This window comes from Emydura macquarii, unplaced genomic scaffold, assembly GCF_026122565.2.
Source record: "Emydura macquarii macquarii isolate MOO-44397 ecotype Brisbane River unplaced genomic scaffold, CSIRO-AGI_Emac_v2 contig_1451, whole genome shotgun sequence".
Lineage (NCBI taxonomy): Eukaryota > Metazoa > Chordata > Testudines > Chelidae > Emydura > Emydura macquarii.
In genome coordinates this window covers 16686847-16713654 of record NW_027131588.1, presented here as the reverse complement: position 1 = coordinate 16713654, position 26808 = coordinate 16686847, and the positions used below count along the sequence as shown (strand labels likewise).

The 26808-nt window shown below is 41.6% G+C and overlaps 1 protein-coding gene across 1 annotated transcript in view; it reads right to left on the bottom strand.

Moving 5' to 3' along the window:
* The window catches only part of PLPPR1 (phospholipid phosphatase related 1), a 155692-nt gene that overhangs the window by 68613 nt on the left and 60271 nt on the right, over positions 1–26808 (bottom strand). Inside the window, exon 2 of the mRNA XM_067553254.1 lies at positions 18814–18917. Within this exon, the coding sequence (XP_067409355.1) occupies positions 18814–18876 (63 nt within the window). The 5' untranslated portion in view covers positions 18877–18917. The remainder of the gene's footprint in view (positions 1–18813; positions 18918–26808) is intronic.

Sequence of the window (26808 nt, the reverse complement as noted above, 5' to 3'; positions counted from 1 at the left end):
ACGTGGATCCCAGCAGACTGGCTGTGCTATACAACAGGAATACATTACAATTCCATTTAGGAGAGGTCAGCTCAAATCCCAAGGGTGTTATTCCATGCTTCAAGATGCTCTCCTGCAATCTGGTTCCTTTGTGCCGCACAGGGAAGAGGGGCTAGATTCTGGCTGCCAAGTGCCAGCGTAGAACTACTAGGGGAACTGCTTGCTGATGTATTTGATCTTAGATCCAGGCCCCACCCATTTTCCCTACCCAGCATCAGGGGAGAGAGGAAAGGATGTGGCAGAGTGGAGCTATTACAGGACCTTCCCTCAGTGGAAGATCACAGAGAAGCCTGGAAAGAGCCTGAGCATTGTTATGGCCAGGGTTGGCCTTGAGAAAGAGGAAGCTGGTACCAGCCTCCTGACATTCCTTTTTCTTTGGCACAGTAAAGAATCCTTCCTTCTCTCTTTCCCTATACTACTCCCCTGACTACTCCTGCGTAGTCAGGAGCACGTGATTAAAGCATTGTACTAATATAGGCAGGGGACGGGGACGGTTGTGCTGGAAGGCTAATACTGCCAATCCAGGCTAAAAGGGAAGCGTCGCTTGATGCAAAGTCCATGCACGGAATGTCGTGAATTAAATACGCTGCTTGCTTTGAATCCTTGCATGACTTTGCACTGTTGGCAGTGTGGGTGTCCTGGAGTAATCCACAGTTGGAAGGGGGCGAGATGGGGGAAATGTGGCTCACCATAAAACTGTGAGTACCTTCTTCCACTCCCACGTGTGTAGTCCCTTATAATCCTAAATTGTCAGTCCTGCAGCTCCTCTTGTGTAGGGAAATCCATCCAATAAAGCCATAGAATAGTGATGCAGGGTTGGGAAGTCCCCTTGTTTAAAGAGGTAACCCCGACTCCACAAAGACTACATTACAAATCCACCTATGCCTTCTTGGCTCTCACCTTCCTCCTCAGATCTTTTCTCCATTGTTTCTCTCTCTCAAACACAAAAGAAGAACCTCTTAATCCAACTCAGTTCATCAATCTGCCTGTCATGAACCCATCTCAATTGCTGGTCTTGCCACTAAAGAGCTGTTGCTCTGGGCAGCACCCAGGATTTCAGAGGCAGGAAGGAAGAACAGTTGCAAAGTGAGCTAGAAAAATTCCCCCTCAACTTTCCAAAATCAATTTGTAAATACACTGCAGGGGGGAGGGAGAGTTGGAAAAGAAAAGGAAAAACGTACCGGAGAACAGCAGAGAAAAGTAACTTCCCGTTTTGTTCCCAGATAAAAGAATGTTTCACAGAACAGCTAAATGTTCTATAACATTTTACAGTGCATTTAGGGGACGTCTAGCTGCAATTAGACACCCGCGGCTGGCCAGGCCAGCTGCCTTGGACTCTCAGGCTGTTTAAGTGCAGTGTAGACATTCAGGCTCAGGCAGCCACCGGGGCTCTAGACCCCTGCAAGGTGGGAGGTCCCAGAGCTTCGGCTGCTGCCTGAGCCTGAACATCTGCACTGCAAATAAACAGCTCTTTTGCCTGAGCTGTGCAAGCCCGGCTGTCTACCTGCTGTGACACTCTTTCTTTGGGCCCACTCCTACTCCCCTTGAAAAGGGTGGCAAATTTCATCTTTTCCTTCAAGATGTGCAGGATCAGCCCTTTCTTTGACAGCGTAATTAATCATGACTCTCTCTGACTCGGTGTTTCGGGTTATAAATGGGCAGACAGTTTCCCAGTGGCAGATGCGTTCTCAGAGGCAGGAACAATGCAGTCAGACCCATTGCCAGAGCTGTATTAGAGCAGCTGGGTCTGCTCCTCCAACGGACCACCTCAGTAATGAATCAAGCCACCAAGAGACATATGTAAGGGCAACAGTGTACTGCTGTCTCGCTATTGATCTAGTTAATGTCTTCATCGGAACGTCTTTTCCTTGGCATTCTGCATCTTCTTTTTCCCTTTATTCTCCTTGCAGGGAAACCGAATGAGCTTTGAGTGCTGACTGCTATAAGCCAGGCTTGTTTCTCTCCTACATATACAAGGCTCTGATGATTTCATCAATGATAATAAAAGGCAGTTTTAATTTCCCCCCCCTGCCTCCAAGTGCTTCAATAATTTCTTGCAGTAGTACCTCTAATTTACTCCTCCCTTTTATTTCCTGCTGTGGTGTAGCTCTTTGACATGTTTTAAGGTGGTTGCTTAATTTTCTCCCCCATATGTCTATGGATGAAAGCATCTTAATTCTTTTTTTTTCTTTAAATGGCTGATACTTCACTATTTCTACTTTCCTGCCTGCTGAGGAAAGGAGAGACATAATACCAGTTTTGAAGACAGCTGCTTTTTATAAGTGGTTTTATTTTTTTTTTAATATAACTAATTCTTCCCGTTGTTATAGGGCTCTAATCTTGTAGATGTTTAGTTTGAAGTGGATGCTCTTTGCCTGCTGATTACTGCACATCTTGAGGGCAGGGCAAAACTGTTCTTAAAATCCAAGGAATTTCCACAGAAGAGGGAGAAATGAGTTACAGCAATACTCAGCCAATAGCTGCTGAACTGTAAGCTGGTCTCATTGGACCTACAGGAGAAGCCGAGCAGGGAGTCTAGAGATCCTAGTTCTGACACTTACTTGCTGGATGAGCTTGGCCAATTCACTTATGCGCTCTACGACTAAGTTTCCCCAACAATATAAAATGGAGATAGTAGTTCCCTATGTCAGGGTTCTCAACCTTTCCAGACTGCTGTACCCCTTTCCTGGAGTCTGATTTGTCTTGTAGACCCCAAGTTTCATCTCACTTAAAAACTACTTGCTTACAAAATCAGACATAAAAATACAAGTGTCACAGCACACTATTACTGAAAAATTGCTTCCTTTCTCATTTTTACCGTATAATTATAAAATAAATCAATCAGCATATAAATATTGTACTTGCATTTCAGTCTGTAGTATATACAGCAATATAAACAAATCATTGTCTGTATGAAATTTTAGTTTGTATTGACTTTGCTAGTGCTTTTTCTGTAGCCTGTTGTAAAACTTGGCAAACATCTAGATGAGTTGATGTATCCCTGGAAGGCCTCTGCGTACCCCTGGTTGAGAACCAATGCCCTGTGTAACAGGTGGGTTGTGAGGCTTAATTCACCATGGATGAAATTCATCCCTGTGCAGAGGACCATCGTAAAGTTCATGACCAACATAATGTGACATTCCGAGGGCCTTACGGGGCACCCACATTTTGTACTGGCCCTCGGCACAGAGGTGGATTTCACCATAAGAGCACAGAAGTGTTTCCACTGCACAAGGGTGAGTGGCTAGAGGGAAGTGTGAGAGAATCTCCCTGCAGAGCAGTGGTGGGCTCCACTCCAACGCCGTATAACCATCGCAGAGTGAGCAGGGAGGAGCACTGGCTACTGAGACCAGGCTTGTATAGATCAAGTGGCTACAAATCCCAGCCTGCGGGTTGGAATAGTGACGGCACAGGGACAGCGCCGTCCTTGGGCTGCGGCTACTGGGCTTCCTTCCATCTTCCCCAAGCATCTTCAACGCAGTGCCCTCGTGTTTCTGATGTGCTTTGATATAGGCACAATAGAAACAATACTGATTCTATTCTGGATTACCATCACAGTGCAAGGGGTTACACAATCACACGCAGCACAGCCTAGCTTTCCTCCACACGTTCCTTGCCAGTCAAAACTGACTGGGAGCATCCCTGCCTGGGAAAGGAAAGGGGCTAGCAGGATTCCCTCATCCTAGCAGGTCAGAATGAAGCCACTCTCCATGCTTGGGGCTAGAGGCCGGGGTGTGGGGGACGGGGGGACAATGATACCTGGGGCAGCCACGGCTTCACAGGCATCGATGGTGCATCTACACAGCAAAAGCTGCGTATGGGCTAACCTACTCGAGCGAGCTTGAATCCAGCTAGCACCGGCGGCAGCAGCGAAGACTGCGCAGCTGGAGCTTCAAGTACACACCCAGCCCAGCCCAGCCCAGCCCGCCCTCTGCACGCATACGCGGCTCGCTTGCCTGCTCTGCACCCCGCTTGCTCTGCCTTCACTGCTCTCCTTACCAGCACTAGCTGGATCCAAACTAGTTTGAGGGGCCTAGTCCAGGCACAGATTGTGCTGTGCAGTCACACTCAGACTTTGTGCCATGGCTAGTCTGTGGCTTTGAACAGCTTCTCTTCCACTGATAAAGGGGCTTTGCGCCTATGAAAAATGTCACTCCCATGGGGATAGAGGCGCTTAAAATATCTCTGGATTCCACTGTGTTGGCCTTGTGCCTTAATAAACAAGGGTACTCACACAATCATTTAGGTTACATAATATCTCTACCACCAGTAATCTAGTGCTCCCCACTTCATCATGGCAGGGTTGATGTCCTTATTCCCAAACCATCCATAAAAGATGGGACTCTAGTCTAGCCTTTCACATCTCCAATGAGGGTGATTTCACCATCCTCCTTAGCAGCTTCTTCCACTGCCCATTTCTTATAGTTATAAAGTTTTTCTTGGTCGCTTGACAGCCTGATAGGCAGTTCGGGCGCAGAACACCTGTCTGTAATGGAGCAGCACTCATTGAAATGCAGGAAACGTGCCTACATTTCCAGGCCTGGGTTATTTAATAGAGCAATGCAGGTGTATCGTAGTACAACGTTGATGAATGCAGCCGTGTGGGCCAGAGGAAACTGACAGGTTGCTGATTTAAGACCATGGGACTCTTACCAACCATAAGAATAAATTGGAAATAGCATTTTAAATAAATCACGAAACCATCAGATGCACAACCTCATTTTACAGCAGTTTGAAAGGGACATCATCTGATTTAAAAATAGGTATTTTTTATTTTAAAATCAGCTGTCCTTGCCTCTTCTACTTTAATCATCAAAACTGAAGGGTATTTTAAAAATCCAATTCATTTTTCACTCCTAGTTGTGTGTGTTTGCTTCCTCCCCTTTCTACTTCTCTGCCTCAAATTAATTCACCAGACATACATAATAATGTCAAATTAAAATGATCAGTTTCAATTTGCTTCAAGACAGTTTCATTTTTTGGTTCTTAGGCGTGAGTACAATACTGCAACATTTGGGTTGGCAAGATGTCCTTTTGGAAAAAAGTCTTAAAAAATGTAATAGGGATTAAACCAATCTTGCTCCATGTAAATTAAATAGGACTCTATTGCCATCACTCTACTCAAAAAAAAAAAAATCTATAAAACGTAAGAGAAAACATCCTTTCCATACAAATTTTAAACCAACCTCAGAATTTAATAGAGAACAATTTCCTTGCTGGAGCATTCTGTACAATGGTTTAAGAGTCATATAGAAAGATTACCAGTCTATACGACCTTTCTGTAATGGTTCAAGGGATTGTTTAAAACAACAGGTTTTTTTGTTTTTTGTTTTGTTTTTTTGTTCCAAAGAAAGAGTGGAAACTTTAGATTTTTGTAAAATCTTTTTATAAAAACCTAAATGCTGGTTCTAAGCCAACCAGCATCCCTTTAATTAAAAATATAATACTCCTTTAACCTATTAACCCTGTCAAAACAAGCAAAAACAAAAAGACAGCAATTGTAAATAATTGCAATTATTTAAGCATTAAGAGGGTTTTGTTCTTGTTTGAAGGATGGTCTGCTTGAGGCTAGATTTAATAGTTAGGTGCTCTCCATGAAGTGGGAGTTTCTGGGATAGAAAGACCAGTGTGAAGAGAAATCTCCCAGGTAGAGAAATGGCAGTGTCTCACCAACGGACCCAAAATCTTTCTAACCCAGGGCAGGAAAATGACAGATAGAAAGCATTAGGTAGCAAGTGGACATTTTGTTAGACCTTTATCAACAGGAAGTGTGGAGAAGTCTGGTGGTTTATAATTTTGTGAGGCACAAGTTTAGAAAGGCGGTAGCGAAACCACAAGCCATAGCAGGCTATTGATCTACAAAGCAGACGAGATCAGTAAGAGTGAATTCAGGGCGGTTCAGATTTTGAAACTCTGATTAATATTTGAGGGACCCAACAAGGCCACAGTAGGAGAGATCAGCAGATTGACTGTTAGTAATTAACCCAACTTGAATCCCATTTTCTTAAACTACATACAATGAATATATTTTAGGGGGAAACTCAGTAGGGAAAAACCTCAACGTAGTTTGGAGGTTTAATTTGGATAAGTCCCTAAAATTCAGGCGTTTTTATGAAATTAACCAGGACTTACTGATCTCATTTTCCCCACCCCCTCTTTCCCACATCCCACCCTTCTCTCTTCCTAGCCTAACCAGATACTTCTAAGTTGCCATCTGACCAAACCCTTTTTCACCCCTGATCCTAACACGCTCCCACACCTTTAGTAATATTCCAAGGAAGGGGGTAGGGGGCGCTCAGGTCTGGCATTTGCTTGACTCTGGCTGCCTGTTTCATTCCAATAATGTATGCTCTGGGGTTTTCTGAGTCAGAGGTATCCCATAATACAATTCCACCTCCTCCTTTCCTCCTCCCCCATCCCCCCTGTCATCTCTATGGGGCTCATATAATGTGTGTGGAAAATGTATAAATCAGTGAGGTAAAAAGAACTCCAATTCCCTCCACCCCAGAATTTGGCCAGTCAAAAATAACTTTAAAGCTACTTATTGTGAGCGTGTGAAATGCATTATTAACTGTTCACTCTGATTTTTGCTCAGACTGATTTTAATGAGCACACATACATCACTAAGGACAACTTCACTGCACTGCTAATTTAACTGGCTCTCTGAGTACAGATTAGTAACAGCACAAAGATACTAAAAGTGTAATCCTTGATCCAATCTACTTGAAAGATTACTCCACTCCACTGTAATTGGATTCTTAAATTAGTCAGGCACGAATAAAAATATGGATTACATTTCTAGGATAAATTTATATCTATCTATAATATAATTTTATTAAAAATGCAGTATCAGCTATAAGATCCAGTAAATCAAAGGCAAATAAAATCAATAACTCCACTATGTTCAACAAAAGATCACATTCTATTGTGGGGGGTCCAATCCTTCATTCCTTTCTCAGCTCTAAATAAGCCAAACCTCTCAGTAGTATATTAGTACTCTTACTGTCAGATAGATAAGAATGCTATTAGAATTTAAATTCTGGATGTCCTAATAGCACTGCTGCATTCAATGACTGGTTAGTAAGGATGATATTTTTGAACTTCCACATTTTAATAAAATGTATACCCAACTCCTTAGGACTAGACAAATTAAATCGATCTAAATTAGAAACTCTTTGGAAAAGAGACCATGGATGAAATCTGGCCCTCATTTAAGTCAATGGCAAAAACAATCTGACTCCAATGGGCATTTCACTCCATGTCTTTATGCTTCTGTACAGCACCGAACACGGAGAACTTGTTCCTGACTTGGACTCTGAATGCTAATATAATGTATCTTAAATGATCTCACTTTAACGGTTTATAAATAGTTAATAACTTATTAATAGATGTTATAAGCATGTAACAGACATGAGTAGTGTGTGTTATAGATTATGTCAAACATCAGCAGAAGGTGCTGAAGATGATTATAAGCAACCTATTGACCTCTTGGACTATATAATACTGGACTGACCATTTATTAGAATGTCTATCAATCATTTATATATAAACTATTTCTAAATATACCCTTAACAGAAAGTCTGACCTATTAAAGAATGGTTATAAGGTCTTTCCTAAGAAAAGATGCACCCTTACTTCAGATCCTTCACACTAATACTGTAGTGCCACAGCAAGATCAAAGTACAACATATTGTTGTAGCTTCGTACAAAAATCACAAATCTTTCAGTCATTATCTAGCCTGCATTTGCTAGGCTAGGCAAGTCTATAATGCAAGGCATATCCTATAAAGCTGGAAAATTACCCATGAAGATTAGATATCTACTAACTTTTGCTTAAATTAATAATTTCAATATCTTCTTCTTTCCATATTTGTTGTCTTTATGACCTCCTTTTGCATAGGACATCACAGCTTTGGAAACACTGAGTCACTGGTGCTGCAATATTATCTTAATCAAGAGTTCAGTCCTGTAAGCACATTGATGCACATAAATAATTCTGGTGTCATATGTAGTGCCACTGAATTGTCCAAAGGGAGTACTCGCATGAGTAAAGTGTGAAGGATCTGGCTCTACAGTAGTATTTCAGGAACATTACGTCTTAGGCGGGGTTATCTGAGGACGGACACAGTTACTGTATGATAATATTATATCTGTCTATCCTGAAAACCATCTTATAGAAATTCCATATACAATGTATCATGATGAGGTGGTTGATTCTCTGAAGTTAAGGTCACCCGGCACTGTTTGTATCATGAAGAAAAAGGATGTTACAATCTAAATGCAAGAATGCTACAGTGCTTGGAGCAGGAGTAGGATGGGAAAAATTCTTTCAGACTGCTTGGCAAACAAGGTGAGTGGGGCTTTTGACCTTACATATTTCTCATCTTCAGGTTTGAAGAAAAGCCAAGATGACCTGCAGAACAGCTTTGTGTAAGCTTGAAAGCTTGTCTCTCTCACCAACAGAAGTTGGTTCAATAAAAGATATTACCTCACCCACCTCGTGTGGGTAAGAAAAGAATTTTAGCAATTTTGAAGAAATGTGGCCATAGTGTGATAGAGGTAATGGAGATATAAAAAAATAAGATTTTTTTAAAGCAGCTTGATGTCAAAAATATCATCTTAAGAGCGGTTTGGATGAGAAATTCCAGAAGTATTTTATATATCTGCCCTCTATGAGAAGTAGTGCACTTGAGTAGCTTTCGAATGCTGGATACACCCTTCTGGCCTTAAAGTCTATGCGTCTATGAGTTCTGAGTTATTTGCTACGGACATCTGAACCTCCATGGGTACGGATGCAGGCTTTCTACACTTCATAGTGGCTTCTGTAGTCTCAGGTCCCTGTTTTATAAACACAGTGGTGACTCTTATGGCACTTCTAAGAAAAACTAGATATATTAAAGGACTTCTTCATCAGCTACATCTCCTGACTTCTAATTGGTGCAGTTCTGGCAAGCAGAAACCAAATGTATGTTAATTTAAAACAACTGCTATCTGGAATGTAATGTAGTTTTACATCATTCTTAAAGAATAAATAGCTCAACAACAGTTGAGGGGCTGGGGACAATAAAATACCATCTTTAAGTATGAAAAAAGGAAACCCAATCAATATTAATCAAACACAAAACTTGAAAACACAAGCACTGTTGGGATGCACTATTAAAATCACTCACACAACCTAAATTCCAATAGTGCAGCTAACCATCCATCTCCCATTTTGACAACTTAGTCTCAACGTAAGTTTATTTCCGCATTAAGGATTGTGCTAAGCACTATGAGAGGTGCCCAGCCATGGGCATCTCCAATTTGGAGAAGATTTCTACAGTCTGTATGTGGAGCACTGAGAACGTGAGCCAGTGAACATTGGTTTTTACAACTGGTTTCCTACATCCGTGTCTCCAATAGAAACCGGAATACTTCATCTTTATATTGGCCTTTGCTCTTTCCATGGAAGTGGGATAACTATCATCTTGGCCAGGTTTATAGACCTATATATGCTAGCTTGACACCTTTATGACTGGCTATATAAATACCCTCTATGAATAACAGGAACTTACTACCTTGGATATGCTGTGTTTTTTATTTATGAATTGGCACAATGCATCTTTCTTTGGCCTGCCATGAAAAAACTAAAATCTTCCTATCCACTGTACAATCAGAGAAAAAAGTCCCTTTTCCTGGGATCTGATTATATGGGCCAACGTGTTATGAATGGATGAGGTTCACTCAAAGCATCTGTCTGTTGTCAAGGTAGTGCAACATAAAGCAATACGCTTAATAATGCGGCAAAGATTGCTGAAACACATTCACGACCCTCATAAGGGCACAAGAGTTCCCAGAATCCTTGCGCTCCGTTGCAGAGATCATGTCAAATTGACCGCTCCTATCATGAAGCCCTTCTCAAGCAAACAGTTCCCTTTAACATCATTGGAGCAACTCACATGAGCAAAGGAAGTAGCATAGGGCCCACAATTATTACACCATTATATTATTATACCATTCTCTTTTTTAACACATTTGACAGAAAAGGAGGCAACGTGGCTAATTACTCTCTGATATCTCCCTAATGCTCATTTTAAAAGTTCTATGTTCTCCAACTAAAGAGTGTTGAATGGAAATCTTTGTTTTTCTCTCTCTGTTGGTCTCTGTTGCATGATTTCCATCATTAGCGATTCAATGCTCTCTTCCTAACAGCTATGTAATAAATGCCTACTAGCATTATCTCTCCAGAAGATGGTTTATTTTATTGTCAGATAACATTAAAACTACCTAGCAATTCTATAAAAAGTAACCCAGTGTTTGATAGACACCTATTCACTGAGATTAAGCCAATTTTGCAATATGGAATTATCTAGTCATCTGCAATAAAGATAGAATAAGGCATAGGGATGAAAAAAGCAAATAATAAGGAATGACTGGCAAACAGGGAGAGCTTCAAGAAATATTAAAAGAGTAACAGAGAAATTAATATGTATGTTGAATGAACAAGATGAGAAACAATGAAGCTGAAGTAACATAATAGAGTGGAGCATCTGGACTGTTGAGAAGTATCATATGTTCTCATAGTAATGTAGCATAGTACTATTGATACTGAATAGCATTTGTCACCATTGCTTCATGGAGGTCTGTGGTACTTATATGGCCCTCATCACCATCGTTATCCAAGCACCTCGCAATCTTTAATGTAATTATCCTCATGATACCCCTGGGAGTTAGGGGAATGATGATTTTTAGATGGGGAAATGAGGCATAGAGAGATAAGAGCACAGGCTCATGAAAGTATATAGGCTCCTACCATCCAGTGATTTCAGTTGAAACTGAGCTGGGTTCAAGTGACTTGTTCAAGGTCATACAGGTAAGTCTGTGATAAAGCAAGGAATTGAACACAAGTCTCACAAGCCAGAGTCTAGTACCATGACCACTGGCCCATTCTCCTTTCTGCCAAATAAGCACTGAGTGATAAAATGTTGATACTGACACAAAGTACAATGAAAAATTACTTCTAACTACTGGAAAATAATTCAGCTCAGGATGACTTTACAAATTATTATCTATTAGAATGTATGGATGAGATTTTTCAGTGTTGCACAAGAGAAATCAGGTGTCCAAATCCCCTTAGGTGTATTATGGAAACCTCAACTTGTATATTTTAAGTGCTCCTGATTGTGACACTATAGCTGGGCATCCTTGATAGAGCTTTGATAGTATCACTAACATTAGGTTTACACTAGCGATGTTATGTGGCAGTTATGTGACATTATGTGGCAGTTAGAGCTGGTAGAAATTTTTCAAGTTTCAAAATTTCAACAAGAATTATCAGCAAAGTTTTTAATCTGGATAACTTCCCCTCCCTACCCCCAAAGAAACAGGGAACCTTTCATGAATTTACCCTCCATTTTTCAACCAGCTCTTGTCTCAGCTCATACCCTATGAAAGGTGTAAGCCCCATCTCCAAGTTCAGTCTTTTATTCTCCAGCTGTGAGGAAAGAAAGAATAAGGAAGCACATTGCATTATAGTCCTTTGAGCCATCCCTCCTGGGCCACAAACATCAGAATCCAAGCAGAGTCTTCGTCACTGGAATGAAGCTTTCCACAGACCAATGGCTTTGAGGAGATATGAAGAATGAATAGGCTATCCCAAGGAAATAAGGATGAAAAAAGAAGTGGCTCCAACAGCAGCCCACCCCTATCAGAGATACTTGCTCGGAGGATTAGAGTACGTGGAAATGTAAAACCCAAAAGGCCCAATCGTGTTGCTACGGAAGTCTATGACAAAACTACCATTAACTCTAAGCTCAAAAAAGAATGGCACAATAAAAAGGAGGAAATCTTTCAAGTTTCCAGAAAGCTGAAACAAAAATTTAGAAGTGTTTACTCCATTATTTCAATATGCTCCCAGCCTTTTCATAGCAATATAATCCCTGCTGTGCTACTGGTGACAAACATGAGTTCAAGAGGCACTTGGATAACATAGGGAAGTAATCTAAGGCAGTATCACAAAAAAAAGTTCAATTGAAGAATATTTCCTCAGCCTGATTTATCACATAAAATCATTGCAGCAGAATGCAGGGGGAGAGAAAAAGAGAAATTCTTATCCTCCTGTGTGTGTCTAAAAATTAAAGCTATATTTTTTTTACGTTATGCGTGAGGAGGACTGCAGGCCGTCTCCCATAAGACATAGCTATTTCAAAGCAGGTCGCAAAAATAGCACTTTTATGAGCACTTCCGCTGAAAATTTCATTTCCTAGCTATCTTTAAATTAAAAAGAATGCTGCTGCATTGACTAGATTTATAAAACAGTATGAAAGGATAATCTTCCAAATGATGGAGAGCATATGTCAGCTGACAAACAGTTGATCTAATTTCCAGGGTGTTGCAAAGGAGAGACTACATAGCAAATGTAGTATGACTTTTTAAAATAAAATTGTAATTTTTATTTATTTTAGTAATTGGCCACCCACAGCATTTGGCTGTAGAGCTGCACTTGAATTTTCCCAATATTCAGGTGTCATCCGATCTGTTGTTTTGGTTCATTCAGCTCTTTATGAGGACAGAAACCAGACATGAAGTTCACAACATCTGGTAACTGACCAAAATTGTTATTCCAAAAGAATTATTTCTCTATACACCCCTTGTAAAGACACTCCTCTTCTGAAAAAAGAGCGTTCACAATTTCAGTAAATTTCTAAGCCTAGACAAGCCCTAAGATCTTGATCCAGCAAAGCACTTCAACATAAACTTAAATTGTACATACATAAGCAATTCCATTGACTTATCCCTAATTTCCTTTTCTTCCACAAGGAAAGACAAAATGTGAATAAATAAAAGCAAGGTGTTTATAGAGCTGGTTGAAAAATGGTAATGATTTTCCATGAACATTTTCAAAAAGAAACTGATCATTTTTGTTTCATTAGTCTTTTAATGTAAATTTTAACTTTTACGAGGAAAACCAATAATGGAAAAATTCTAAACTGAAAAAAGGAAAGGAAGGGAAAAATGATTGGGGGAGGGGGCAAGTGCGCAGCATTTGTTTTTGAAAAACAAATTTCAGTTTTTTGATAGAAAACCAAATATTCTGATGAAAACAAAAATTATTGAGAATATTTTTAAAATCAAAAAAGGCATTTTTGACCAAAAATCATGTAAAACAAAATATTTATGAACAGATCTATTTTTTTCCTCCTTGGATTTATTATCTTGGTTGTGGATAGTTTTTAAGTTGACAATTCAAAAATATTGTAGTTCAGAGTCAACACAGGCATTCTATAAGGTCCAGTCACTCTATGACAATATGAAAAACTAACAACATGGCAATAGCAGGAATGAAGATAATACCACATGGTGGAAACTATAGAAAAATTCAAGACTAGATAGATGACTCAATCACCTGCCTTCTGACACCCAGTATTTTTTCCTGCTGACAGCTATTCTTCAGCTGTGTTTGTGTCTGAGCTCAGGGAACAAACCCCAAAGTTAGGTGGTACTGTATGTGCATGGAGGTAGGTAGATATATAGATCTCTCTCTCTATAGTGTATACACACACACACAGAGCTGTTTTTTTAAGGGTAGAACTGAGATTGGCTATTCTTACTGTGTCATATCAATCTTCTGTCCCAGTTACCATTAGCAAATGGTGGAAGAAGTAGCAGAGCATAAACAACAGAGGCCAGATTTGCACTCTAAGCAAGCCCCCTTTACACTGCTTTGCCAGTGTAAAAGGGCATTTAAGTAAATGAAAAAGTAACCTACACATACTTTAAGGACTCTTTACACTGCCAGAGTGGTGTAAAAAGGGCTTATTTGGAGAATAAAGCTCCGGAAATGGTGACATCATTCATATCAGTACCACACTGAAGCAATTCTATCACCCTTTTGTAGTTGATTATTGTAACACGTGAACCAATATGCTGACTATATATATATATTTTTTAAAAAGAATCAAGGTCCAAACATTCAGCTGGTGTAAATAAGCACAGCTCTTTTGACTTCAGCGCTGCAGCAATTCACACAGCTGAAGACTTGGCCTGCTCTATTACAGGGTGGGTGAGGTTCTGTGGCCTGCGTTGTGCAGTAAGTCAGAGTAGATGGTCTTGATGGTCCCTTCAGGCCATCAAGTCTGAGTCCCTCATTTCAAGGTACGTTGTCCCTCATTTGGAGGGTCACAGTCCCTCATTACAGAGTCCAGAGGTTGAGACAGATGAGCACACCTGAGCACCTAACGGTCTTGGCTTGCAATAGGAGTAATTGGAAATCCAAAAAATGGCGGCTCTACACCATTTGCATTCACTGTAATACATGTAAGGCTGTGGCCAGTGCACAAACCCTATCCCCAGCCCGACTCCCCTTGCCTCCCTTCTTACAGAGCTCATTTCAAACCCAGTAGACCATTGTGCACATATCCCTTTGGAAGCTCCTGAGCAAATAAGCCATAGGGCTTGACTCTCTGCATTTCTCTTAGCAGCCTTCAGTAGCTTGCAGGACCAAGTCTTAGGAGCTGTGGGTCAGATCCTCATCTACCCACAAACTGCATATCAGCGCTGTGAGCGCAAAATTGGTTTTACACCCACCCTTGCACTGCTCTGCTCCTGTTGCAGCCTGCATGCACCGTCTGTCCCCCACTGCTGAACTAAGCACCCCGGGGGCAGTTCTAATTTACACTGGCGGCAACCAGCCCCAGGAGCCCTGCACTAGCGAGCGGCATAGAAAACCTGAGACACAGTTAGTTTTCCCTATTTCTTTCTTAAATAAAAATTGAGCAGTACCATCAAGATCTGCATGCACTAGAAGAGTGAACACTACTCTTTATTTCCCATATCCTTTGATTACATATAGAACATAGCATCTAATATAATAAATAATCATGGGGTTCCCGTCATATATTTGGAGATATATGCTGCATTGCACAGCAAACAACATCTGACAGGACACAATAAAACGGAATGATCAAGATACTTGCCTTGAATATTTTAGACACATACATATTTGATAAATGACTCCATTATTTTAATCAAGTCTTCTTTAGCCTTTGAATCAACATTCAATGTGACATAGCTTTTCTAATTAGGGATTGAAATGTTGATTTAACATTTCTGTCATTGCAGATTAGATGTTGCATGTTACCTCTTCAATTAAACGTCCACAATCTAAATGTATAAAGGAATTTGGAAAAATCAGCTCTGGGGCATGTCCTTACAATGAGCCATTCACCTTCAGGTCAGGTTTTATCATAACTAACTGCTAAGATAAGTGAACCGAGTGGAGAAAAATAAGATTGAGAAAATGATTATTCAGACTTCCATTTTCAACACCCATCGGAATTATAAAACTGTCAAATTTGTACAGTTCTCAGCAGGATGATATTTAAAATATCAAAATTGTTTGTGTCTAATATTCTCATATTCTGTCTGAAGCTCCTCTAAACCTGAGAGCATTGTAGAGCTGATATTGTAGAGCAGAAACACAGCAATGTACGGCTGGCATGGACCTTAAGGGGTCATCAAATCCAGCCCCCTGCACTGAGAAAAAGACCAAGTTTAACGGTTAGCAAAAATGTACTGGCATGAGGTTTTGGTGCGCAGCTCAGCCGTGAATTGAAAATAAGTTTTAGGGCAAGGTTCTTAAGGTTTAGTCCACTCACTGATAAAGTTTAAGAGGAAGATCAATATGAGAGGCAGTGGGATCCACTGGATAGGCCTCTGAATTAGACCTAGGAAACTGGGTTCTATTCCTGGCTCTGCCACTGAGATGATATGTCAAGTTCTCCCAAGCAGGATCTGTCTCTTACTATGTGTCTGTACAGTACGTAGCACACTGGGGCCCCAATTTCAGTTGGGGCCTCTAGGTTCCACTGGAATATAAATAATGGTCATACAGATGGTGGGCTCTCTCTGCTCCCATTTGTGATCACATAACATCACTGTTGCTATGCCAGCAACTGCTAAAGATGGACAAGAATGATTGAGAAAGCACGCAATGGGTTTCTAGCTGTCCTCATTGTGACATAGGAGCTGGAACCAAGGAGCAGGAGAAGTTTCATGAAACCAGCAGGCTCTCCTCAGGTCACCAGAAAACGCTGAGCACCATGGGTTTAGGGCTACCATCAAACTAGTGATATGGGGCCCGGTCCTACAAAAGACTAACTAGTATAGAGCTTACCACGAATAATAGCTCCTTGAAGGCACATTTGAAATAATGTCCAGCAACCAACAGACTCACAGTATCTTGAAAAGCAAAGTACTTTCAATGAAGCTTATTAAGAACTGTAGTGGCTTCTCAGAGTGAATGGTCTGCTGTCCATCAGCTCTGCCTTCCCACTGGGAAATTAAATTCTAAGCCCTGTTAAGATCTATAATACTTGGGATAAATAGAAATAGCCTTCAGAGTCCAATCCTGCTGCACTGGACACTGACAATCCATGTCACTTTTTCCTGAAAGGCAAAGAGTTACAGGAGGAAAAGATGTAGCGGAGTAGATGGTGAGACCTAGCATTAACCAACGTCAGCACACAGAACATCCATTCTAACACTGGTTCTTTGTCTCCGACTCTGTTCTTAAATAAAAATTGACTGTTTTCATCATATAAAGCATGCCAAAGGACAGGGGAAATATGCTCAGAGCGAACAATGGTCTTTCCTTCCTCCTGGCACTTGATTTATTTTTAGGTTCACGTCAGCCATGTCTATAGGCCAATGTATAACTCTGTCGACTCTGCTACCATCAGTCTCGTATTAGAGGCTAAAAATCTTCAGAGATGATTCAGGTTATAAATTTAAAACATCTTATTTCTCACCTTTCTGGTGTTTTTACGCACATTTGAAAAAGCAAGTTGTTTGGGGGGATGAATGAGATAATGATGGATGGATTTCTGTCCTTTCCTATTTTTCAAGTTACCCAAGAAATTGCATCTGGTTTCCACAGGAGACAGAGGCCCATTTCTTGAAAATGTGGGTATTATGTCAGTGATAAATCCCTAAGGACAACAGTAAAACACAACTAAACCACTCACTAGATGTACTACTGTATTTCTACAATGGCTTTGAAACATTTTCCTAGAACAATTGGTTAATCAGCCTTGACCCGTGTGATTATATCCCATACCTGTACAACTAGTACCTTCTTCAGCCAGTCAGATTTCTGTTTGTTATAGGGCCTGATCAAAGCTCATTCAATGCAACAGGAAGACTCTCCTTGACGTCAATGGGCTTTAGATCAGCCCACAGAGAAACTGATTATGCTTTTAGGGCACAGCCCTGTGAAACAGAAAGTGGGGAATGGGTGCAGAGCAGCTCTCCCCACACCGGAGCAGGCACAGTGCTCGATGTATGAGACCAAGAGAGATGCCTGTGACAATCACATGCTCCACATGTCCTAGCTCCCCTTGGGGAGGTTACTATCCAGGCAATGTGGAGAGCAATCCTCCTTGTTTGCATGGGGCCTCATCCAACCTTCACTGGGGTATAGGAAGGGCTCGCCATTGACTTCAGTGGGAGCTGGATTGGGCCCACAGAACACAACAACCCAGACTGTGAGAGTCCTTGGCAATGGGTGCTTCTTGTGGTCCCCACCCCCTGACTCCTGTCTTTGTGACCTGCACAGGCCTGATCACTATCTGGCCCACAAAGTTAACTTTATAATTCAGTATGAAGGGACCACAGCAGGTGGGAGGGTACAGACTACACAGCAGTAGCTGGATGCCTATGACTCCTTAACTGCATAGCTCCCCCAAGTAGAGTTTGACAACAAAAGTTCCCTTGAAAAATAACCCAAATCCAGTCCCGCAGGTTGAAATGTGACCTACTTTCCGGTAGGGGGAGGGAACAAGAATTTTTTATATTCATTTATTTGATTCATAACAGGAAACAAACTCATTAGAGTGACTAAATGACCAGTGGAAAACCAGCCAGATGGATAAGAGAAAGCAAACTCCAGATCCAGCCAACAACGGCCCTTGTGGTTGGACCCCTTTCTTGTTAGTGATCATTCACTCACGACTTCAACATTAGTTAACTCACAACCATTGTATCATCTGACTCCACTGCCATTTTAAATAGTAGAAGCATCTCACTTGACTTCCATGGGACCATTTGCCTGAGTGGATGCTCTCCAACTGCAGAAAGGTTTGAGCAACTGGCTCCTCAGTCTATAAAAACTGGGCTAGACTGAGATTTTAGACACACCCCTGAGCAAGGGCCAGTGCCGAGGCTACACCAACCCAGGGTTAGCTCTGGGGATTGTACGCCTCAGAGACACCCCTATAAATAATATTCTCCCCTCACTTTCTTGCTCCAGAGGGGAGAGGGCAATGGCCATTTACAGCTGGCTTATAATAGCAGCAAATTAGGACACCCCCTCCTAGATCATCTGTGCTAGCCAGTGATTTGGACAGGTGGACCCCAGCCCTCCCTCTAGTCCCTACTCACCTGCTCCAGGGATGAATTAATTGAGAATGCAGCACCTACTCATTCTTCTGCACCTGCACCAAAAGCTTGATTGAGGTATAGAGCTGTAAGGGTAGTGATGGGGGGGTGATATTGACACCTGCTTATGCCCCATTGTAGAACTGCAATGCGAGACCAATGTAGCCCGTATGCCTGGTTAAATAGGAAACCTGTGTTCATGTGTGATCTATACAATCCTTGTCATTTCTTTATCAAAACTGGCTATGTTTCACAACTGCTGACCGGCTACTCTCCATTCTTACACAGTTCAGCTGCTTTTGCCCCCAGCTTCATCACAGCACGACACAAACTTTTGGAGCAAGTGTGCGGTGCACTCACCTCGACGAAGATGAAACATGGGATGATGGAATAACTTCGCTGGGTGTTGTTTCCTAAAGCCATTTCTCATCACACCTCTTGGGAATGCACTGTCCAAAACTTTACTGAAAGAGAGACAAATATGTACAGGAAGTTACATTTGACTGCAAGTTCTGCATTTAACGCAGCCTAGAGAACATCACAGCAAGCTCACGTAGCAAGCAGAGAAAAAAAAGGAACAGAATATTAAGAGGTAGACTGTATTCTTGCAACCTGCCTACAAGTCTAAGGGGCAGTGTCTTGCTGCATGGCCCTGGAGCAGCTTGGGAAGGGAGATTGAGACTCAGACAGAGGTCGCCAGGTTTAGGGCTGGTGCAGATTATATCTCCCATTGAGCAAGGAAGATCAAAAGCTCTGAAATCACGATTTGGCCCCATCTCTGCCTCTGGGCTAGTGCAACTATGCACTGCTCCTTAACTCAGAGCAGATTGCAAGATCACAATCCAACCCAGAAGTGATTGTACTGGCTGCGCCATAAGTGGTTTACATCAATTATATTTTATGCTAATTAAATGGGGACATTGAACTTTAAAATAAACTGGGTTTATAGTGACCTGAGAGCCATTCTATATATGATCAAAAGATTTATCCGGTAAAATATGTCCAATTTAACACGACAGGACAGCTTACACAGGCAAAGCAATGGACTTCAGTGGGAGTACGCACCACATGATCAGCAGTAAAGGACTGGGACCTTCCTGCAAAGCACTTGTGACCTAATGTTATTTAGTACTTTAAACAACAAAACTTTTCCTGCTAAGCATTGCTTTGGGCTGCTGACTGTTGTCATTTCAATGGAGCATAACCTGGTAACTATCTGCACTGAGACATTTGATCTCTTCACTGTACACAATGGATGAAGAAAAGAACTCTAGTGGAGGAATTTTAACTGGGGGTGTGTCCAATGTATCTAGAAACCGAGAGAGACTTAAATGGCTTTAGAAATCAGCATTAGGCAGTGGTGTAAACCAAAGAAAAAACACAGCCTCCAGAGCTGCCAGTACCCTATCACACACGCTCACACACAGGAAAATGCAAGGGAAACAAGAGGAGTGGAAATCCCATTCCTACCCGTGTAACATTAAGAAACAGCAGGGGTGCCATGGGACAATTCCACACGCTCCCAGCTCACAGAAGCTCTTCCATTTGAGTTCCCATTTGCTGAGGTTCTGGGGATTTTGATAAGACACATATGGCAATGAGAGCATCAGCTTCTGGCAAATTTTCATAGGGATGATCCCACTTCACTTGCACAGAGACTTGCTCCACGTGGCCTGTCGCCTTTGAGAAGGGGATAGGAAGGCATTTGGATGAGGAGCTGGTATCATCATGGCTCCTATGATCTTGCCAAAGCTGGATGAAATTTTTTTCTAAATTTTTTTCCCAGCAAACAATGCAGATTCGATGACACCGAAACAGTTCGCGAATTCACATCCATTTTGCCTAACTGGTTCAGTCCAAAAAACTCTTAAAAGAAAATCCCTCCAAAATCAAAATGTTTCAATTTTTCTATTTAACATGACTTTGTTTTGTCATTTCTTTTAATTTTAGTTTTTTTAAAAAAATATACAATGACCAAAATCAAAATGAAATGTTTCAGGTGAAGCAACAATTTTATGTTTCGATTTGACCTGCAGCCATTTTTTTTCCTTGTTTTCTTTTTTGGTATTGCCAGCAAAGCAAAAAAAAAAAAAAAATAAATCCATATTTCACCTAGCTCTGTTCTTAACTGGGCAGGCCTATGTGAGTTATTTCTATTCTAAATGGCTCTTGGGAGTGGCTGGTGGGATGACAGGTTAAGGAAGAATTATTATAGGTAAGAATTATGTTCATCATTACCACTGAAATCCTAGCAACTACCATGTTTAAGGATGATTGGCTCAAAAGGCATTAATACTGTTTCCCTGGCCTGTGCAGGCCAGAACATAGCAATAACTGGACTTTGTCAATCCAGTGCCTATGACTTAATGCCTTTGGTTCCAGAACTATAATATGGGAAACAGTAAGGAGCTGGGTGTTTTAAACTGAGGTAGCATACCGTGAGACCTTTAATTAGATTCGGAAGAATTTGTGCGTGTGCGCACACGCGCGTGTGTTAAGAACACGTGTGCTAAAAAACTGTATAGATTATAGCCGGGAAGCTAAGGGTCCTTTGTAGCACTATCGCTTTGCCTATGTGAAAGCAGCAGCCCTTGAGATGTCATAAATATGCAATATTTATGTCTGTTCTTGCAAACGTACTGTTCACCATCCGTGAGTTTGTTAATACAATAATTTGCCTATGAAAAATAAAGATATTTTATGGTCCAGACTCTTTCCTGCATTCTGGCCATTTGCTGTTGTTCTGGAAGTGCAAAGAGACAAGAAAGCAGCCAGATCTGGGCATCGGAGAATTCCCTCCCTACGGGGGAGCTCTCAGCTGGCACAGAGTTGGCATAGCCAGCCTCTGCACCACTCCTCCAGATTTGGCTCTGACAAAGGGGGCAGGATGATGGTCAGGTGGGTTATGCCTGGAGTATGCTGTACTTGGGCTACCCCAGATGGCATATGATTCTCTGGGGGCAATTGCCAGCTAGCATAAAGCTGCTCCGGCCTATGTTGTGATCAGCGATCGCACAGGTCAGCCCAGTGAATCAGGAAGCCATAACTAGATATTGGCATGGAGAGAATTTGGGCCTATATCCGCGCATCTCTCTTCCTCTTGAGAAAAGCTTCTCTGTACAAACAGTCCAACCACAGCTATAGCGGATAACATCTTTAATTAACATCTAGTGTCGCCATCTCCACTGTTACCCTCATTTTATCTGGATTGTTAACTAGGAAAGACTTGTTTAGATACTATTAGCTCCAACCTTTTTATTCCTGGCATGTGAACACTGCAATGTGAGGAGAATCAGCCAGACCTAGTCCATCTGAGGACCTACATGAAGGGAATATTAATATTATCCAGAGCACTGGCATTATAGGAGGTGCTTCTACTCTTTAAACAAGGTAGTGCAGTTGGATAATACAAAGGTTGTGAATTAATTAGCATTAGTTAGTTCTCTTCTTGCCTAATTTCCCCCACATACATTTTCAGAAAGCCCTTCAACTGCAGTGTAGGAGGTTATTGTCTAGCATCTCCTGGGAAAACACGCAGAGTCACGGAATATATAAGTGAATTGGAAATGAACTAAAAGGCAGTCAAAGAAAGGAGAACCATGAAGGCATACATCTCAAATTGCAAAGGGATCTGTCAGGAGGTGAAGGGGTAGGGAGTCAAGGAGGAAAGAAGAAAAAATTCTAGTAATTGGAAATTAACTGCAAGTTGCTGTCCAGCAGAAGGATTTTTAAAAGGCAGAGTCAAGTGTTTTCTCAAGCCCCTTACTTTAAGCACGTGACCCAGTGTAAGAGGTCTGGCTGCAAAGAGACTAGAAAAGCTGATCCTTTATATTGCTGGAGTAGCAGATAAAATAAGCGCTGATGGCTGTTGTGTGTTCACCAGGGCTTACATCAACAAATCACCAGTTCATTCTTTGAGAGACTGTGATTAGCTGTAATTTTTTTCAATAAAAGCCTGTGTAGCCAGATTGAATATTCTGGCTTTCCTTGCAGTCTTATAATAACGGATATTTCTATTAGGAAAATAATGTGTTGCTTGTGAAAGGTGCTCCTGGATCAACAACCCTGAAGATTGAAATCCTCTATCCACAGAACAGGTGCTATTTCACTAAGCTCGTGTGCTATGCTTGTCACTGAAGTATCTGAGCACGGGGCACACTTCTACTTGGTGACTACCAGTGTCCCTCAACAATGAAATGTAGAGGTCACCTATAGGGGTAAGATGACTACTCTGGTCTGTCCTGCAATTGGTCTATGCAGGTGGAACTTGTTTCTCTGCAGAGCCCCATTGACTTCATTGCAGAGACCTAAACTGGTGCCCATTAAACTGCAGACTTTTTACCGGGATTGGCAACAGTGACAGCCAATCAGTGCTGTTATGGGGGCTTTTCCCCCCTTCCTCTGTGCTTATTTGTAAATTGCTCTAATTTTGCATTAAACCCCTGCAAAGCTTGGTTGGCAGTTTGCTTTAATTTATAATCTTTTCTGTGTTAGTCTGTCTTCTCTCAGACACGGTTCTGTTGACAATCAACACCTCTGGCAGCTCCTGTTTCATTCCAACGAGAATCAGTTTGCATAATGAAACAGACTGAATTCCAAACCTGTGCACGCTGAACCCGTGTTTCACTAACAGGTCACAAAAATTGAAGTTCATGTGCTGCAGAGTGGCTCTGAATGAGTAGTCACACAATTTTAGTGAAGTTGCATTATTAATAATTATTATTGGAATTGTTACTCTAGTAGTTTTCTAGAGCTGTTAGGAGTTGTTAGGAGCTGTACATATACATAGTAAGAGACTGTCCCTGCCCCAGTGAGCTTACAATCTAAATTACCAAGAAAAACAAAAGATAAGATGGGAAAACAGAGGCACAGGGAGGTGGCATGACTTGCCCAAGGTCACACAAAAGCTCAGTGGCAAGCAAGCAACTAGAAGTCCGGTCTCCTGACTCCCTGTCCTGTGCTCCATCCACTACATTATGCTGCCCCCGGGCATAAACTCCACTTGCGATTTTTGAATAGCACTATATGGGAATTTTATGGTTACTAATTTAACACTTTCTAGTTGTTCCTTTACTCGGATATGGGCAGAAAGCCGGGTCCTGCCCCTGGATCCACACACTGGCATTGACGTCAATGGGGTACTGCACAGATCCAGTGGCAGCCTAAGGGCTTAGCTCCACATAGAAAATGCACGGATTTAATCGGTTCGGGATCTAATTAAATCAGTGCAATCCCTTGGTGTGAACATCATTAAACTGGTTTAAGAACAGTTTAGGTTAATTTGGCTTGTTAGACTTTGGCAAATGCTACAGTAGGTCAACAGAGGGTTAAATTATTTTACCTTGTTCAAAGATCTGTATCACATCTAGCCACCTTATAAAGCAGAGATTCAGGGGCATGAAGGTGGGATTTTCTACAAAATTAAGTCATAGGTATTAACCTTCTGTCCTGGCTGGAGAATAAAAAGAATTCTAGCAAGTGGCTTAAAAGAGATCACATTCAGGAAGCACCAGAAAAGAACCATCCATTCTAGGATCTGAGCAATGTGATCAGTGATCTCAATTGGCTTTCGAGAGAGAAGATGGAAGGAGAAAGCTTGAGGTCAGCACTTGGTTGGTCTAGATTTGATAACAGCAACACAAAGCCCAGTCTACATTTTAGCACTGCCTACCCAAAGAAATTTACCTATCTGTGAAAATACGTCTCAAACATGAATCTTCTGGGACCAGTACTCCAACTATTTAATTGCGAATGTAGGCAAGACAAACCCATTTCCAGCACCATTGCAGACAGTAATCTTGTGCCATGTACCCACCAAGCCAATGGAACAGTGTGTCTGATAGTGGTGAAAACAGTCCTGTCTTCACGAGCAATGCTCCCATTTCTGGGCTCTGATTAGATGTGTAAAACAAATCCGAATCATAGTGAACAGCAAATAAGAGAGTGAATACTATTGTTCAGACATTCCAGGTGAAATTCACCACTGTGTAAAAGGCCATCCTAAGGGACACCCTTTTCAACCCTAAACATCTACTAAGCCCCAAACCGTTAAACCCTGCCCCAAGCAGATTTTGACTCCAAAAGGAGAGAAGTGCTAGTGCCTCCAGGAAGTCCACTCAAGGACTTCACTATTGCCATTGGTTTTACGTGGAAGGAGTTCAGGCACTACAGTGACGGTCAGCATATAAAACACATTAAATTAGATTACAGGGAGCATTTGTGTGTACGTCATCACACGGGCTGACTTTCACCCCTGAAGAACAGCCATAACAAATAAAAAGCGGTACAAACATGGTGGATGTGAAGAACCACATGGAAGTCAAAGGACTTCAACCACATGGAAGTCAAAAGTCACAAGGACTGTTGTGTCGTATTCCCTCAGCACTGGTTTTTAAGTGTCATCATGGATGGGAAGGTCCATGCTGTGAAGTGCTTACAACCCTGGCAAATTGTTTAGCATGTCACTAACTCAATGTCGCCTGGAGTGAAACAGCCTTACCTTCTAACTGATACAGCTGCTCTCTGGTGATGGGATTATCAGTGCACGGTAGAAGAGAGCAGATTACAGGATTCATTAAGAAATACTTTAAAATATCAGACACTCTTGGTAAATACTACCAATAAATTTATCATACACAATTAGCGGAGTTGATTCTGCTTCTAACTTCCAATTAACTAAAAAGCCAATTATTCCGGCTCTGTTTCATCCCAGTTTTAGAAATTAATCTAATTGAAATAGTTCTGCATGTTCCTGGGTGGAAAAGGGAGACTATTTCTGGCCTCCATCCAGCCACCTGAAGATGCTTCATCTTAATTTAGATTGATTAATGGGGCTTGCAGGTTTTTCCGAAGCCAATGGGAAATGCAAGTACTCATATCTTTACATTTATTTTTTAAGCCATTTGCAACAACGGAATGGCAGGTGTGGTCAGCAAATAGGGCATAATTAGTAGGAAAAGGTGACTGAACTCCAGGGATAAATGGAAAGATTGGTTTAATGAAATTACAGTAGTTTACAGTAATTTAAGGGACTGGTCTTGATACAGACTGCACCATGCATAGTCAATTATATTGGGATATTTGCGTGCTGAGTGTGGTTCTACCCTGAACAATCAATGTAAAACTGTCCTGGTGAGATCCCGTTCTTATTGCGTCTCCCTGGCTTCCAGATCAAATTTGCTAAGTTTGCAAGTAAAATGACGGTTTTTCTAACTGGCAGGCCTGCAGATTCACGCTGGAATTTGAATGTCAAGCTGCGTTCTGTCCGTCTCCTGGAACAAGACCATTATATGGGATTCTACAAATTTCACCCTCAGTTACACTGGTACAATTCCACAGTTTTTTGTGAGTTTGCAAAGGGCAACTGGAAACCTCAGCATTACAGACACATTTTTAAAATGGATTAAAAAAGTAAGAGAAGAAAAAAGAGCCAAAGGTTGCAACACCCGGAGTCCCTTTGAGGAGCTCTGCATATGGTACCCCCACCCGAGTACAAACTTCCAAGAAAGCCAGAATTATGGGATTTTGTTGAGTTTTCAATTCCATTCTAGTTGGACTGTTCCAATCAGATGCAGCTCACTATTCACAGGGCATCACGCTGAGCTGTGGCAGGCAAAGCACAAGCATTTTTGGTACATCCAGCTCAGTACACGTACACAGTCAAAGTACTCCTGCACTCCCTCTGTACTCAACTGCCTGGCATAAGTTACAGCAATGTCCACAGGCTGCTCTGACTTATGATGGAGTCAGGGAAACGTGAGAATCAGGGAACTGTGACTGGCTCCCTCACTGCACTCTCTACAGAACAGATCTTGACACACTCCTCTCTCAAACTGAAGAGGTCCAAGGAGACGTGATTCTGAGCAACTCCTGAGATGGATGTGGAGATCTCTGGAATTTTCCTTTCATGGTCTTGGAACCCAGTTGTTTTCAGGAGTGAGATTCTACAGTGTCAAGATATAAAGATACAGGGAGTCATTCAGATTCAGACATCAAAACAAGATTTTGCTCCAGGAACTAGGAGCAATTTCAGAATTCTCTCCTCCACCACAGGGGAAACAGTGGGGAGGCCAATCAGATTGGACAGATGTTGGCAGTCAGTCAAGGTAAGAATGCCACATTGAAGGCTTTAAATTCAAAATCAGGCTGGCCTCCCTCTGCGGTACATAATAAATAGAGGGAAACAGACTCGGAGCGTAAAAAAGCTTATTGATTTGAGCAAGCAGTCTGGAACCGAGCGAGCAAAACGGAGCAAGCATGGAGTGCAAGCTCCACTATTATTACAGAAAATAAACAAGTGCTTTACCCCCACTGCAACAGTTGGCAGTGAGGCTCAGGAGCATAATTTGTTTAATT